Source organism: Diadema antillarum, unplaced genomic scaffold, assembly GCF_040938485.1.
Source record: "Diadema antillarum isolate AM-2024a unplaced genomic scaffold, OU_Dant_1.0 scf00000182, whole genome shotgun sequence".
NCBI lineage: Eukaryota > Metazoa > Echinodermata > Echinoidea > Diadematoida > Diadematidae > Diadema > Diadema antillarum.
The window spans coordinates 178,450-193,787 of NW_027271071.1; the positions used below are offsets into that span (position 1 = coordinate 178,450).

At 38.9% G+C, this 15,338-nt stretch overlaps 1 protein-coding gene across 1 annotated transcript; it reads left to right on the forward strand.

The window, feature by feature from the left end:
• The first annotated feature begins 10,131 nt into the window (after window positions 1–10,131).
• Window positions 10,132–12,706, forward strand: LOC139723167 (protein SPEC3-like). The gene is made up of 3 exons (XM_071634428.1): window positions 10,132–10,423; window positions 11,935–12,117; window positions 12,589–12,706. The coding sequence occupies exons 1-3, from the start codon at window positions 10,132–10,134 to the stop codon at window positions 12,663–12,665; spliced, it is 552 nt and encodes a 183-aa protein (XP_071490529.1). The 3' UTR covers window positions 12,666–12,706.
• The last annotated feature ends 2,632 nt before the right edge of the window (window positions 12,707–15,338 follow it).

Here is a 15,338-nt window from a genome sequence, read left to right on the forward strand (position 1 = left end):
ATTGTTGTGTGAAAATGATTTGCTTCAGAACGGTCTCATATTCAAGTAATGTGCAGATTAATGCTCCGTCACTGACCAGGGACGCTAACCTGGAAGCATTAAACTGCACATTACTTGAATATGAGACCATTCTGAAGCAAATCATTTTCACACAACAATAGATATACAATGAACTCTTGAATAAATCCCATAAGGATGGGAACAATCATCTCCCAGCATTTCCACTGATTCCCACTGATCAGTTACTAGCCTTCCCCTTTAAGAAAAGGAAATGTAGTGAATTAACACCTGTCTTATAAGGTTGATGAGAAGCACTGTGGGTGATGACAATCATCTTGTCATCTTCCTAGCACAATGGGCTGATGTCTAATATCAACACTTCGTGAAAGGGACATGAAAGTTTTAGAATCAATTTGAACAAGGGATGTATGATCTTTTTTAGGCAGCATAACCTGATGCCACACCCCTGCCGGATCTCTCTCTTGAGCTGTTGGCGCTGGTGTGTGTAAACAGTCTTCATTTCGAGCGAGACAGAAGAGTGTGTTTTGTACAATGCCACTGCACGAAATCCAAACAAAATACGTGATAGGTCACATGAATCTATATCATATACAATATCGTCAAGGACTCAAGGAAAGAAGGGTTTTAATAACTTTTATGGTGAATTTGTGTGAAGATGGGATGCTATTGACATTGTGATGAAAAGTACATAGCAATGAAAAGGTACACATCACTATAAAACATCGCTAGTCTGATCACATTTTTTTTTGCTGGCGTGTAATATCGGCGTATAGGGTTATGGATACAATTGCTTTTCTATGGCGAAGCTCGGAAAGATAGAAGATCATGATCATCTTTCGATGAAATATTACACTGTCGGTTCGGAAGAGGAAAACAGCAACCCATTAAAGCTTCCTTTAATAAAGAGGGTGCAGTCAAGCTAATGGGATGGTGGATGAATCATCAAAGTGAGACAAAACACGAATATGGAGTTAAATGCTGTCTCTCCACACGTCATATTTATATTTCTATCTATCGCTCCCTTTTCAAGCTGCACAACTATTCCTCGAAGTACATCTGCACGGCCCTGTCTCCGCGGGTGCTGTTCGTTATTCCGAATGTTCGCTTTTCCGAACGTTCGTTATTCCGAAGGTTCGTTAATCCGAAACAAACAAATTCCCTTATATACCTAAGAGGTTCGTTAATTCGAAAATGAAAAGGGGTTTGTTAATCCGAACATTTGTGGCGTTATTCCGAAGGTTCGTTAATCCGGAGATTTGTAAATCCGAAAATGAAATTCGGAATAACGAACCTTCGGAATAACGAATCTTCGGACTAAAGAGCTATAACCGTTTCCGCTGTATACTACTATTCGTTTGTCTCTTCCCTTGTCTTCTCTTGGCAGTCCTGTCTTTATGGTGGGCTTCCGAACTCATTTTTGTACTGATTATCATCTTCAGTGGTGCCCACATATTACAAGCATTGTCTTTTTAGCGGGTCCATCCATTTTCGGTAAACATTACCTTTTGTTTGGTTAAATTTACTGCAGTATTTCGTTATTACAATGTTTGGTTATTATGTTTCGCTATATATGTTTAAACTGTTCATCTCGCAATGTATCGTCCAATTCATTCCTTTGTTACAACAAGAACGAGTAAAATGTGTTATGATCTGTCGAAAAGTGAAAATGGCATTTAAATTGAATTAAATCAAATTGAATGTTATCACGATGCAATGTCGCTAATTATAGAAAAAAGAATAAGGCAATGACGTATACCGTCACTCCCTCACAGCACTATACATTCCTATACAAAATTATGAAATAGTCATCTTTTCTGAGGTTTAAGACTCTGAAACTTCCAGCTCTCTTCAAAAGAGATGAAATTTCTGTGTTATGACTTAACCACAACTTGACGCGAAAAAAAAGATTGTTCTTTGTTTTGACTTTGTCATGTTCGTACAGAAAAGTGGTAAAGTTAGTAACAGCGTCGTGTAAATATTGAGGGAAACCCTTTTGCCAATGGTATACTATCAACCTACAATGTACTTAGATACAATACGACTTGACCGTCAATATCACTGAAAACATGACAAATCTAAAATCTCTTCTTGTTGTAGTAAATTAAACTTCTTTTATAATCTTTAATTCGAGAGTTGATTGACATTAGCATGTCATTGAATCTATATATAGAAAGGAGATTGATAACGTCTGGAGGAAATGGATGGTGTCATTAAAACGCTAAGGCATCGCTTGCCGCTCTGATCAACGGCGAACTGCCATTCTGTAAGGAGAGGACTGAGGTGGAAACGAGAGAATAGCACACTGTCGCAACAGGTGGATTTGGCGAATTTCAAGGCAGCGCGTGCGAGATGCTGCGCGACTTGTTCATAAATAATGAAGTCATCATAGTGGTGCTCTTGTTGTTGTTTAAGTGATTTGTTGTTGTGTTTTCACTTTCTCTCCACGGCAACAAAAATACATCGATCTGGGTCCTCATGCGATTTGATTTGAGCGTACGCAGACATAATAATAATATTTATAGTCGAGGTAACGAAGGGCGATGACGGATTGAAGTCTGTATATAGGAGTTTGATTAACTCCCCTTCAGCAATGGTAACTAATCTGTGTTATTTTTTTTTAATCTTTAATGATTGTTGAAAGATAATAAGATCACCAACAAACAAATACACACACACACACACACACACACAAACAAACACACACACACACACACACACACACACACACACACACACACAATTGTTTCCGCGACCTCGGAAAACATTTTCCAATGTATAAAGTAGGCCTATAGGTCTTGCTTATATCATATGTGACTTTGACATGACAAAAAGAAAGAAAGAAAGAAAAATAGGAAGGAAGGAATATCTGCTCAGTACATAGATAGATATCTACCAATAACATCTTTTGCATGATATCCTACTTTGTTACTGTTTTATCATCATTATCAATTCTTTGCCATTATCTTAGTCTGCCGGGGTAGAGAATCATCAGCCTGTTTCACCACGTGAGTATTTCAGATGATTTTGTGTTTGACCACGTTTGAACAGAATTTCGCCCTATATACTCTTTGCAAGCAATTTGAAATAGGACTGACGGTTCCTTTATGCAGGGGCGGATCCAGGAATTCTGTAAAGGGGGGAGGGGGGCGCAGCTAATATTTCTGGTGCCACTTCCTGGTTTCATTTCATTTTGTTCTTTTTATTTTTTTTTTTGTTTTTAACGATAGATAAAAGGGGGGCGTGCGCCTCTTGCGCCCCCTCTGGATCGGCCACTGTTTATGTGCAGGGTATGACTCTCCTACACAAGGGGCTATACCAGTTTCCTCGGAAAGATTTAATTGACAGTGACCATGATGGATGCTTAAGGGAAACCAACTATTGCTGAGCTGGGACTCGAACCTCGTGCATGCAGGGAAACTCACAGTCTTGTCCATGTGGTCTTAACCACTAATGAGGACAAGTAGTATTGTAATGTTGTACAGTGCTATACTTGGAAATACCTAAAGTCATTGATTTTACTCTTTAAAATGTATTAAAGGAACGTGGTTGATAATGTACGAATCTTTGTGTAGTGCAACCTTTCCAACATAATGTGTGTATAATCTGGACATTGAGTTTGAATTCTGCTTGGGTTTTAAAGGCATAATTTACCATTTGCAGCTGAAACAGAAACCCATCATTAGTGCTTTGAAATACTTCTAAAATACGAGTTAGGGGTAGAAACAACCACTGTAAAAAATTGAATCCGTATAAACGACGTAAGTATTGTTAAATACAGAAAATGTGAACATATTATAAGAATACTTCCAGATTACGCCGTCTAAAGTTTTGGTTTATTGAGAAAAATCCTGATATCTCCTTATATCTTAGGCCTTATTGCGAAAATTGTATATGGTAGGATATTTGGGGATACAACAGACCTGTACACATATGCATCAAATGTGATATCTTGAACATTTTAGAATCACTTCTTAAGGTAAACCAGACCTTAAGGCGACAGGGCAAAATAGGAATGTGGCAACCCTGGGTCTTCATCATAAAAAACAAAAAACTCACTACATGATTACTGTGTAACACAAGCTCTGTAATCACTATACAGGTCTATCTTTGCCTAATACATTAAACGCCAGAAAAAAAAAAATCCGCCATCTTGAGTGAAGGTGTGCCCGTGTCTGTGCGTGGTACCTGTGTCTTATAAGAGCACCTCCTTGGTAATACTATGTACGTTTGCCCAGTTGTAATCATTGATCCGTGGCTGCTGCGCCATTTTTTTAGAGAAAATCTCGTTGCTTGAATAGGAATCCCAAGTATTGTCGTTCTTACAGCCAACCTGTTGGACAGGAGCTATAATAATGGCTTATCTGTTCCGCGCACAAAGTTCTTCCACCAATGAAGCAAGGCGGAGCCGCGGAGACGTGAATATCCGGCTTTACATAACTTCTCTCGAACGCCACGACTTGACTACTGTATTGCAAGCTAAAAAATAAAAAATAAAAATCTATTAAGGTCGAGCATACATTGATCTTCACCATAACGACATTATTATTTGTTGGACCGAGACTTGACCCACAGTTGGTTGGTCCCCATCCTATCCCGTGTCCCCTCTCCCTCTCCCCACCTTCCCCCCCTCCCCCCACACACACAATCAATACAATAACTATGTGTTTGAATGTGTGTGTGCGATGGCGAGCTAGGGAGATAATTAGGATTGATTGAGCGTGGTATATGGACTACTCCTGTATTCATATTCATTTTGTTAGCTTATTCGCTTCCGCGCACGGTAGAACAACATAGCTCTACACAGAGAAGAGTTCTGTGGGTACAAAACCAGTCAGGCCTAAAAGCGTTCTAGTACTATGGCAACCGTGTCGAGATACGATCTATTATGTCGGTCGAGATAATTTGCTATTATGCAGCCATTCACCGCTCAGCTGCGTGCAAGGTCAACCGCTAAGAATAGCTGGGGAGTATCGCTTGTTATTTCTTTCTTAAAATAGATTTACTAATCATCAGACTGAAGGAAAGCCAAATATAGTTGATATATATATATATATATATATATATATATATATATATATATATATATACATACATATATATATATATGTATATATATATATATATATATATATATATATTATATCTATATATGCTATATATATCCCTCTGTTCTTTTCTCTTTCTTCCTTTCTCAGTTGCCCCCTTAAAAAAGGCAGTGACACACAGTGACACACACATTTTGCTTGTGCTATAATGTGATCTTGAAAGCAAGAGATTATTGAGCAGAAGGGTGAAGATACGAAGTATGAGTCTCTTTAATTTGCTTGCCCTCTGCACAAATTAAAAAAAAACTCATACCTCCTATGTGCTCTTGTCGGAAAGTTAATAACAAATAATAATTGAAGATTGATAAACAGAAGAAGAAGAAGAAGAAGAAGAAGAAGAAGAAGAAAATGTATTTTACACAAGTCCCTATTGATATGAATGGTTGGCACCTCTGCACCCTTGTTGACGCACAACAAGGATTGTTCATCCCGGTTTAAACGGAGCTGCAGTTTTGGGATCATTTCCACAATAAGTAGCAAGTAAGTACGGAGGGCGTTTCACTTTATGCGCATGTGCAATTAAACTTAAAACTCAATCTTTCTCAAAATATGTACCTTCACAAATCGACTGCGTTTTATCACGAGAGGAATGCTTTCACGTGAGTTGAAATCGATCAATGCATCGATCCCTATGAAATACGCCTGGCTAAAGAGGGCAGAGGTCAGTTGTAGAGGTCACTTTTCTAATCCCCTCTCCCAGTGTCCATTGATTCATTGGTGTTCCCTCCTTTGTCTGTAACAATAGCATCGTTTTCACTGGTCTAGCCAATTGATTTTAGTCAGACCTGTATACGCTTCAGTGCAACGGTATATTCTTTGGGTTGACCCATCAACTATAGTAACAAGCATACTGAAACCAAGTGAACAGTACCAACAATACAACAGATACGGGAATCTCACGTTGTGTGCACATTATCATAAACGTACGTCTATGTGCACTGGTGATATTGCCATCGATCGTGGATGTCAAGACCATTGCATATGACTCTAACTATCTAATCATTTGTTTTTCATTCTTCGGTGAAAATATGGTTTCGTAATTGTATCATGAGAATCTCTTCATCTGTTGCACTGCTCTACCATGCAGACGGGCGTGCCATTCACATAATGCTAATGCCAGCATGCCGAAGTAACCATGCATGACATGTTGTCAGAGGCTCGCTAGAGGTTGTGCAAAACTTTCTTGTCCAAGGTTACTGTACGCATCGGGTTCTCATGCTTAAAATCCAGAACCTGACTTTACTTCCCATTGTCACACTGTGTCACTGAGACTTGCGGTAGTTTGTGATTCAACAATCATTGCTACACAATAAGGATGTTACGGGGGAATGGCTTTGTCAACACTAACTTTGGCTGCTCAAAAGGTTTCCTCTACGAATGTTTACAGATGATTTCATTTCACTCGCTATCGCAAGGCTTCCTAAACTATCGTAAAGAAGCTAAGTAAATCTCTGTCAGAAAAGGAAGATATACATGGACAAGTATATACAGGAAACCAATTGAAAATACATGTACATACAAAGCATTCAGTTGCTGAATTGTGTATGGCTTGTCTGTTTGTTGTTTGTTTCATTTTAGAAGATGTTTCTCTAAGATAAATCGGCATAATTTGCATATCTCACGCTGTTGAAGCTCGTTCAATGTGCAGATGAGGTCAGAGAACTATGCCAGTCTGCCAGGTGGACATCTCCCTCAAGTAGAGCAAACGCTCCCGACATCCAGCTTTATTTTCCCCCATCTGAGAAGATGGCTGGGAAGCCCATAATTATTCAGCTGCACTAGCGGGTCTTCCGTGGCGTCCAGTTGGGTGTAAGGCGGGACCACTTCACCGGGGTTATGCACCCTGCTCTTTGGGATGAGTGAATGAAGCGGGATCTTTTACCATGCATGAGTAGAGTGACTCTCTCACGCGCGGGGCCTCCATTTTATGTCCTATCTGAAGGTTTTCTAAACATCGTTATTACAACAACAACAACGACAACAAATTAAAACAAGACCTACAAAAAACAACAACCAATAAGTCAGAATTCAATCAGTAAATCTATACTACAGGAAGGAGCAGATGTTGTGCCTACGTAGATAAGGCCACTGTCTGTCGATCTTGAGATTTGTGCGAGTCCGCTCGCTGCAGCCTGATGGCTTTTAGGCGTCATCTTGATGCAATTACTTCATCATTATTACAAAATCCTTCGGAGGAGACTCACAGTACGTCTTCGATCGCGTAGTTAATTGCTTATGAATATTCATATCTGATTCCTTATTTTCAACCTTAAAAGATTGTAACCAGCAGCGTAATGGTGGTATTCTGTATCAGTGTTGAAAAAAAAAAGTGAACAAGAACAGTATTCCTTCTCTTGTTCCTAATGAAGCCAAACCTATAAACGGTACAATCCTCACAGAATCCTATACTTCCGGATTTTTCTCTTGAATCTTCGTCTAATAGATCTGCAACTATTCATTCAAAGAGAATGCATGCTATGTTCGCCTTCTATTTCTTAAGTATAGGCCTACTGAACATTATTGATTGTACACCGTAAAAAAACTCTCTATCTCCGTTGAAATCTCTTCAAAATGCATGCGATTGTCATTTTTACAAAAGGCTATATAGTAAGGATATTAGGAACCTGTTGGTTGACGAGAGAAAATCCCCGATTTTGATTAACTCTTTCAACAAGAGCATTTTCCAAGCATCAATATCCTAAATGTATTATTAGTTGAACTAATCCAGTTTCCTGGCTGTCATAATTTTATTATTCTGGTTTCTTCGGTTGTCACATGAATGACTACAGTGCGCTCCCGTCGTAACGAACACGGTTATAACGAAATTCCGGTTACAACGAAGTAAATGTATGTATGTTTGTTTTTTTTTTTTCTATTTGTTCAGTTATAACGAAATTTCGATATAATGAAAGATATCAGCCGGTCCCGAGGACTTCTTTATAACGGGAATCCACTGTACCGTAGGCTTATACATGTATATTATTTGCTCAATTCCATGTATGGTTTATAAGCGACAAAATTCACTCACATGTCCTCACAAGATTATTACATACACTTGTTGTATCAATTCAAAAGCGAACATTGGTTCTACATATTATAAAACATATTTACATGTTGTAGTGACCTGGATATTGAAGTTCTTGTCCAATATCATTCTGTCAATTTGTGTCATGCAAATGTGCATACACAAGCTCACACACTTATATATTTGCATATAGGGCCTACAGATACAAAGTGTATGTATATGTATAAATTATGTACGATGTGTGTGTGTGTGTGTGTGTGTGTGTATGTGTGTGTGTTAAGAATAATTGAATTATGTAAAAGGAAAAGTGTATATCTGCTTAGACATACATCAAACTTATTCATGACCACAAAAATATGCAACTGACCATTAGTTCCATTCTTATCTCATGTGCTTCTCAATCTATATATATCACTTACCTGGAATATAAGAAAGGTAATGTCTTTTTATACTAAATCTATCAATACATTTGTGTGTGTGTGTGTGTGTGTGTGTGTGTGTGTGTGTGTGTGTGTGTGTGTGTGTGTGTGTGCGTATGTGTGAAGGAAATAGCGTTTATTTTAATGAGGGAACAGTGATGTTTTGGAGATGACAATAATACGAAGAAAATATATGCAACTTTCAATCACACCTTTATCAAGTTTTAAATGACTGCATATAGGACAAGGCAATTAGGAAAACGTCGTACTTCTTATCTTGATCCTTTAGAATTTTCCGATTGATAATAATTGATTATGAAAACTAATAAATCTCGCAGTGATTCCCACGTACGCTGAAGAAACTGGGAGTTGCGAGTACGTTTACATAAGTAACACGTCTAAATTGGACTGTGAATGAAATCAAGAGATTATTATCAAAGCAGAGGGGTGAATATGTGCATACTCCTAAGATTTTGATATGTTGTCTCCCAGATATATTTTGTAGCATCGCGACTGCTGATCCACATTTTAACAAAACATGTTTGGACAAGTCCAAACAAACTGGACTTTGTTATCTAGACTAAGATACATCCTACGGTATCTTTTTCCCTATTTATTTACCTATGTGTATTCGTTTCCTGTGATACCTTTACTTAGAAAGTTTATCTTTATTAGCAATGGGTGTAATCACAAAAGACTATGGCCTATGTTGAATCGTTTCACACTCCGCAAATCAGTTCAAGGTTTGTGAGCATCTCAGAATTGGTTGTTATAAAAGTTTTCGTTTTGAAGTGTAAATCAATTTTCCCTGTACTGTTGTTTGATTTGTTTTGTAAGCATTTTTTTATCTGACATGTATGTCATTATGTTAAGATATACAAATATTATTAAAATCTAAATCTGTGTTGATTTATAATGAAGGAAATCGGAAGTGTACCTTCAGTTCCAGCTAAGTTTCGGTGATATTACAGTTTGATGTGAACCGTACATTTTTTAAATCTTCTGCGAACTTTGTATCAGGCTAGTGGGATACCTGTAAGTTGATTCACTCTGCTTTTTCTTGCTTAACTTTATCGTGTAGGTTCCCCGCCTATGGTACCTGTCTAAAAGTCGTCATTCCAATTGTAACTGCATACAAACAGACGTATATACCACAATCAAACACAAACGCAAATATACTGTGCACACACGTACACAGACACAAGCCCCCCCCCCCCCGTGTTATTGGCCCTTGTGTGTGAATAAAGCATGGCTGCATCAATAATTTCCTTCAGTCCCATTACTCTTTCATCAATAGCTCCTTCCATCAATGTATGTCCGTGTTGCTTGGTGTCTCTAGGCAAACAGCCTCCCTTCATTTGCATACTCCACAGGGTTCAGCGAACAAGCACTAAACACTCCCCACGCTGTTGCGTGGACACGGGGCCACAATACAACACAGGCGAAGTCGATTTTACTCCTCTCCGCGCCTTCGACCTCATCAGACGCGCTCCCGACACGGTCTTGGAATTTACTCACTTTCACTCGCTATCGTCTTCAGGAAAAAATTTGATCTTTCAAGATGGCTCAAGTGCAGCCTATGCCCGGTGCTCCCCAGGATCAGGCGCCGCCACCGCAGTATTCGCAACCCGCCCCAGTCCAACCTCCGATGGGATATGGCGCCCCTGCTCCAGCCAACAACAACAACATGATTAACAACACCATCGTCATGGCACCCCCAGCGGCCCCGGCACCGACCACCACCGTGATCGTGACAGAGAAGAAGGACAACGCATGTCGAGCTGCCATCCCCGCCATGCACATCGGTATGGCCGTCTTCTGTCTGCTCCTCAACATCTTCTTCCCCGGCATTGGTAAGTTTCACTTTTTAAAAACTCCCATTTAAATCTCCACTTTGCTCATAAAAATCGCCGTTAAACTGTAATAAAATATATTCGGCTAACCACCCTTACTCGTAACGGTACTGCTCACATCAGTTGCTACCATACCTTTCTTTTATTGCAACTTTACCCGGCGTCTTAAATGGTTGATTCAAAGAGCAATTTGTAACGCCATCAAGTGGTTACGTATTTAATGCCACGAACGCGTTGATCGCAGCGTTATTTGACACTCCCAAACTCATCAGAACCAAACGACTCGCAAATATTCAGTAAAAAGAAAGTATACAGGAAGAAATGGTAGGAATGAGGGTGCAGAATGAAAGCACGAGAGAAAGTGACAGGTGGAAATAAAAATTGGTGTGGGTTCGTTGCCGTTGGTAATCAGAAGGGGGAGGAAAACCGAAAAAAAAAACTTATAGCAAGAGTACCCTTAGTAAACTCATGACATTTACGACGGAGAAAGAGATCTTAAAGAAGCGACAATTATGTCAGAATATAACCGAGGAAAAAGTAAAGGGAAATTTGTGGCTGTTTAAGCGTATCTTCCATGTTGCGTTTCAATGGCTTCTCTAAATACACCTATCCCCAGCAGGGGAGCTATTCGTGTCTTTGTGCTTCGTAAAACCCCATTATGTGACACCCTTCACTCTGAGAATCCGGAGCCCTATTCATCGAAACCTAATCAATTTGTTCAGAATTACCCAACCTTATCTCAGGAGCGTTCGACGAGAAAGTGTGGCTTACAGTGTCCATAGTGACCGCGCATAAACTGTCAACACGATCGATACGGCGCCTATAGCAACCAGGCAATCGCTCGACTCGCGCACAATTGGATCGCTCCGCCATTGGCGCTACGATGACGTTAATTGGAATGCTATTGTTAAGGAAAGGTGGGGGTTGTGGGGGACTCTATAAGCTATACCAGACACTCCAGATTACTCCAATGCAAATAAAGTATTATTTCTTGAAGAAGAATTGTTACAATGTCCTTGTCCTGTACCCCCCCCCCCCCATTTCACCCAATACGTGAATGGCTCAACCACAGTGAATGCAGGAAAGCAAAATTTTAGCTTTATCCATCCGGAAAAAAGCCATCTCTTTGAATTCATTGTCATATCAAAACGAATATGTATATTACACATTCTCGATTATCATTTGAAGAGTTTGTTCGCAAAACCGATAAGTCCATTTTTGAAGATTTTAAAGTACGGTCTCTGTCATAAAGTACAAAATAACACCTTTAAAACGATATATTGGTCGCTACATATAAAGTTATATTTTTGAAGTTATGGTCAAAAGAAGCAACAATTTTCTTATTATTCTTTTTATTTTTCTTGACCTTCAATCGCAAATATCTCCATTTGGCAAGTATGGACTTATCGGGTTTTTTTGCGTACAAACTCTTCATTTTCTTCTTTGTACACTTTTCCCGATGAAGTTGATTTATAGTTATCATTTTCGCTTTCGCTTCGTGTTTTCTGCAGGCACGATAGTGGCCGGATTCTCCGTGTTCTGCTGCGGTAACCCTGGTCAAGATGGCGCCGGCAAGGTGGGAACAATGTGTCTCAACTTCTGGGTTGGTCTCCTGCAGCTCGGCACAGTTTGGTTCTTCCTCCTCGGCTGGATCTGGTCCATCATGTGGGGAGCTGCTATGCTGGGCATGTCCGGTAAGTGTCAGCTCCGCGTCGGCTGGTTTCTCGATGCCATCCAGTCGTTACATCACCACTAACCCATGTGCTCTCATAGCGCCCTCATACGGTCCCTACCTAATGAACAGACTTTCAATCGGAATTCCCATGGGCAACATGACTTTCTCTTGTTAAAGACGTTACATATCACTAACACATATTCATATTCACTAACACACCATCTTTAGTTATTTCTTTTTATTTCAGCTTCCCCATATTGATGATGAGTTAATATCAATAGTAGATCACGATGATCGTCCTGGATAGGGGAACACGAACTTAATAGTTTTGTTACAATATCAATAAGATTTATCGTCAGTAAAATATGCAAACATTCTTTCAGAACTTGTTTACATTTAGTTTTGTGAACCAATTGCATAAAAACATTGCAAAGATATCCCATGACACTCAACTTACTATGGCATTTCCTTTCCTTTTCCCATTCTGAAGCCGACTACCACTCCGATGGTGGCGGAACCACTGTTGTCACCACCGGGGCTGGCGGAGCAACGGTCGTGAAGGCTTAAGGAGCCAACAACCAAAGTCGTTATCTCTTCAACGCGGGATTTGGGGAAAGCAGCAAAATTAACAAGAATATTTGAACAATACATTTCGAGAGAAGACCTGACGCATTGCTGCTTCCTTCACATCCGGGTTACATGGACAGGACCAACACGAGAGGGCGGACTTTGTTTAACACTGCCATCGCGTCGATGTTCACCACTCCTTGAAGAGCACCCTTGCCACGACCTTTGATCTAGCGTCGTGCGGACACTGTCCTGTCGCTATCACCCTCTCACATCATATATACAATATTTTCATACTGCGACGAATAGTTCATGTGTGTGTTTACCTTGTATGCTATTTGCATATCTGATTCGAAGGCTGAGTGAAGATTTCAGAATGATGAGTTCATACAAGTGATTTCTGATAAGATTCTGCAAAAAAAAATATGTAATTTAAAGATTGCAACATTTGTATGAATTTCGTTGTCTTGCAATGCTCACTGCAAAAGAAAATACCAATTTCTTACGAGCAGACCGACAGTGCGTGCTTGTATTCCCAACACGGACTTTTACTCAAACTTATGCAACGTAGTTATTGGTTCCATTTCATCGGGAGTGCAACATCATTCTCCCTGTGTGCTGATTCGAGCTACTGCTTAGACTGCAAAATGTAATATAAGATGAGTTCTATTTCCCAAGCATTTTAACAGCCGAGGCTTGTGATATTTTTATGTACTGGTATGTCTTTTCGTCAATGCCGTTACTTTCGTGACAGTAAAGCATTAGACCGAGGCTTTGTAGGATTGTGTATATATAACATTGTAAATATTCTAAGTTCGGTATCACTTCTATGCTGTAGGCAAACTTTGAAAAAAGCTATTCCCGGTGTCAGAAATCATTTTTATTTTTCCTTTTAGAAAACTTCCCGAAGATACTTTTCATAAGTTATTGAGTGGTAATTGCCTTCATTGCCATTAGAATATATCATTATGTACCAAATACAAATACCATTACATGCTGTATAAACAATACCATTTTTAGTCTCTCCTGATCAAAATTCCGTCCACTAAATTAAATGGCACAACCTTGCACAGGGAATACTGAAATGGTTTTAAATTCATTTTTACTTTAGGCGTAGGAGCGGACGATAACAATAGGTGGTCTGGCTGTGAAGAACGGGTATAGAATACAAGCGGCCGGCGTTGTGTCCCGAACGTGTGTATATCACCTTGTGTGGCTGATTCTATTACTGCCGGAATCCCACGGCCCTGTTGTCTTTCATTTTTATTGAAGTTTGTCATGAAAATAAATGTACACTATTGTGTATTATCTTTTATGTAAATCAGACGATACATCTTTCATCATTTTAGCACGTCTGCTAGTGAAGGTGCAGTATGCGAGTGATCGTGTCCTTGCTATGTTTGAGTTTGAGGTTTTATGTTTACGTGTGAGTGTGAGGTGTATTCAAACTGTTTGTATGCACGCGTGGAGATGACTTCTAAACTTTTTTGATGACAATTTGTGTGTATACACCATGGAATGACTCAAAAATGTTTCCGCAATACTGGTGCATGGACTGTTTGTGTAACCAGCAGCCTTTCTTTTCAGATCTTTTTTTTTTTTCAGTGCTTGGTTTCTTGAATTGACAAACGCAGACAAGCATAGTATCATAAACCTAACCCGCATAACATATCTCATTCAACAAACAGATCATCAATAAGAGCTGACGGTATTCAGTATATGTAAACAAATCAGCTTGGGATGTCGCATAATGTGTGTGTGTGTGTGTGTGTGTGTGTGTGTGTGACGTGTTATACTTGTGTGTGTTTGATTGCATGAAATTGTTTACAATTCAACTTTATTGAGGGGCAGGGGTATGCCGCCTATGAAAAATATAACTCGGCATCAAATAGATTACTTTAATAGCAATAAAGGCGATAATGTATTGCAGTTCTGATTACTCGTCATATTTTTACGATGATGATTTTACTCGTCTCCAATAGTTATCTTTGATAACCAAGAGTAAATACACAAAGGCCATACATACTTTTGAAATTGGATATCTGACAGCTCTTTGTGTCTCCATACAAAAGCTAAAAATGAATCATAATGTGATGGCTGAAAATAGAAAAGGACAATGAATGCATCTATAAACTGCTTGAGAGCAGCCGCTGCTCTCCAAACGCTACTATTCAGTCCTTTGTGACGTAACAAAGATTTGGCATTGTATACAACCTCTGTATGGCTAACTATTGATTTCAAATCTCTGCCTTAACCAACCTTTTTCTTTAAAATCACCCCAAATATATATATATATATATATATATATATATATATATATATATATATATATATAGTTGTATATATATATATATAGTTGTATATATATATATATAGTTGTATATATATATATATATATATATATATATATATATATATATAGCGTGATGATGCTGATATACTCGTACCGTACGCCTCTGTCATCTTAGGACGAATTATAGTGGAGACAATGTAGATGACAAAAGATAGCCAGTTTCATGCGACATATTTTGTCATCTACATTGTCTCAACTATATATATATGTATATATATATATATATATATATATATATATATATATATAGCATGTTTTAATTTTCTTTCCCTTTCATCAACCAGTTACACATGTACTTTCTTTATCACAATGGAACAAAT

Excerpts from the sequence above, each read along its gene's own strand:
- LOC139723167 (XM_071634428.1), top strand. The coding sequence starts at position 10,132 with ATGGCTCAAGTGCAGCCTATGCCCGGTGCTCCCCAGGATCAGGCGCCG. Across the intron at positions 10,424-11,934 it reads CATCTTCTTCCCCGGCATTG|GCACGATAGTGGCCGGATTC; the intron begins GTAAGTTTCACT and ends TGTTTTCTGCAG. Across the intron at positions 12,118-12,588 it reads TGCTATGCTGGGCATGTCCG|CCGACTACCACTCCGATGGT; the intron begins GTAAGTGTCAGC and ends CCCATTCTGAAG.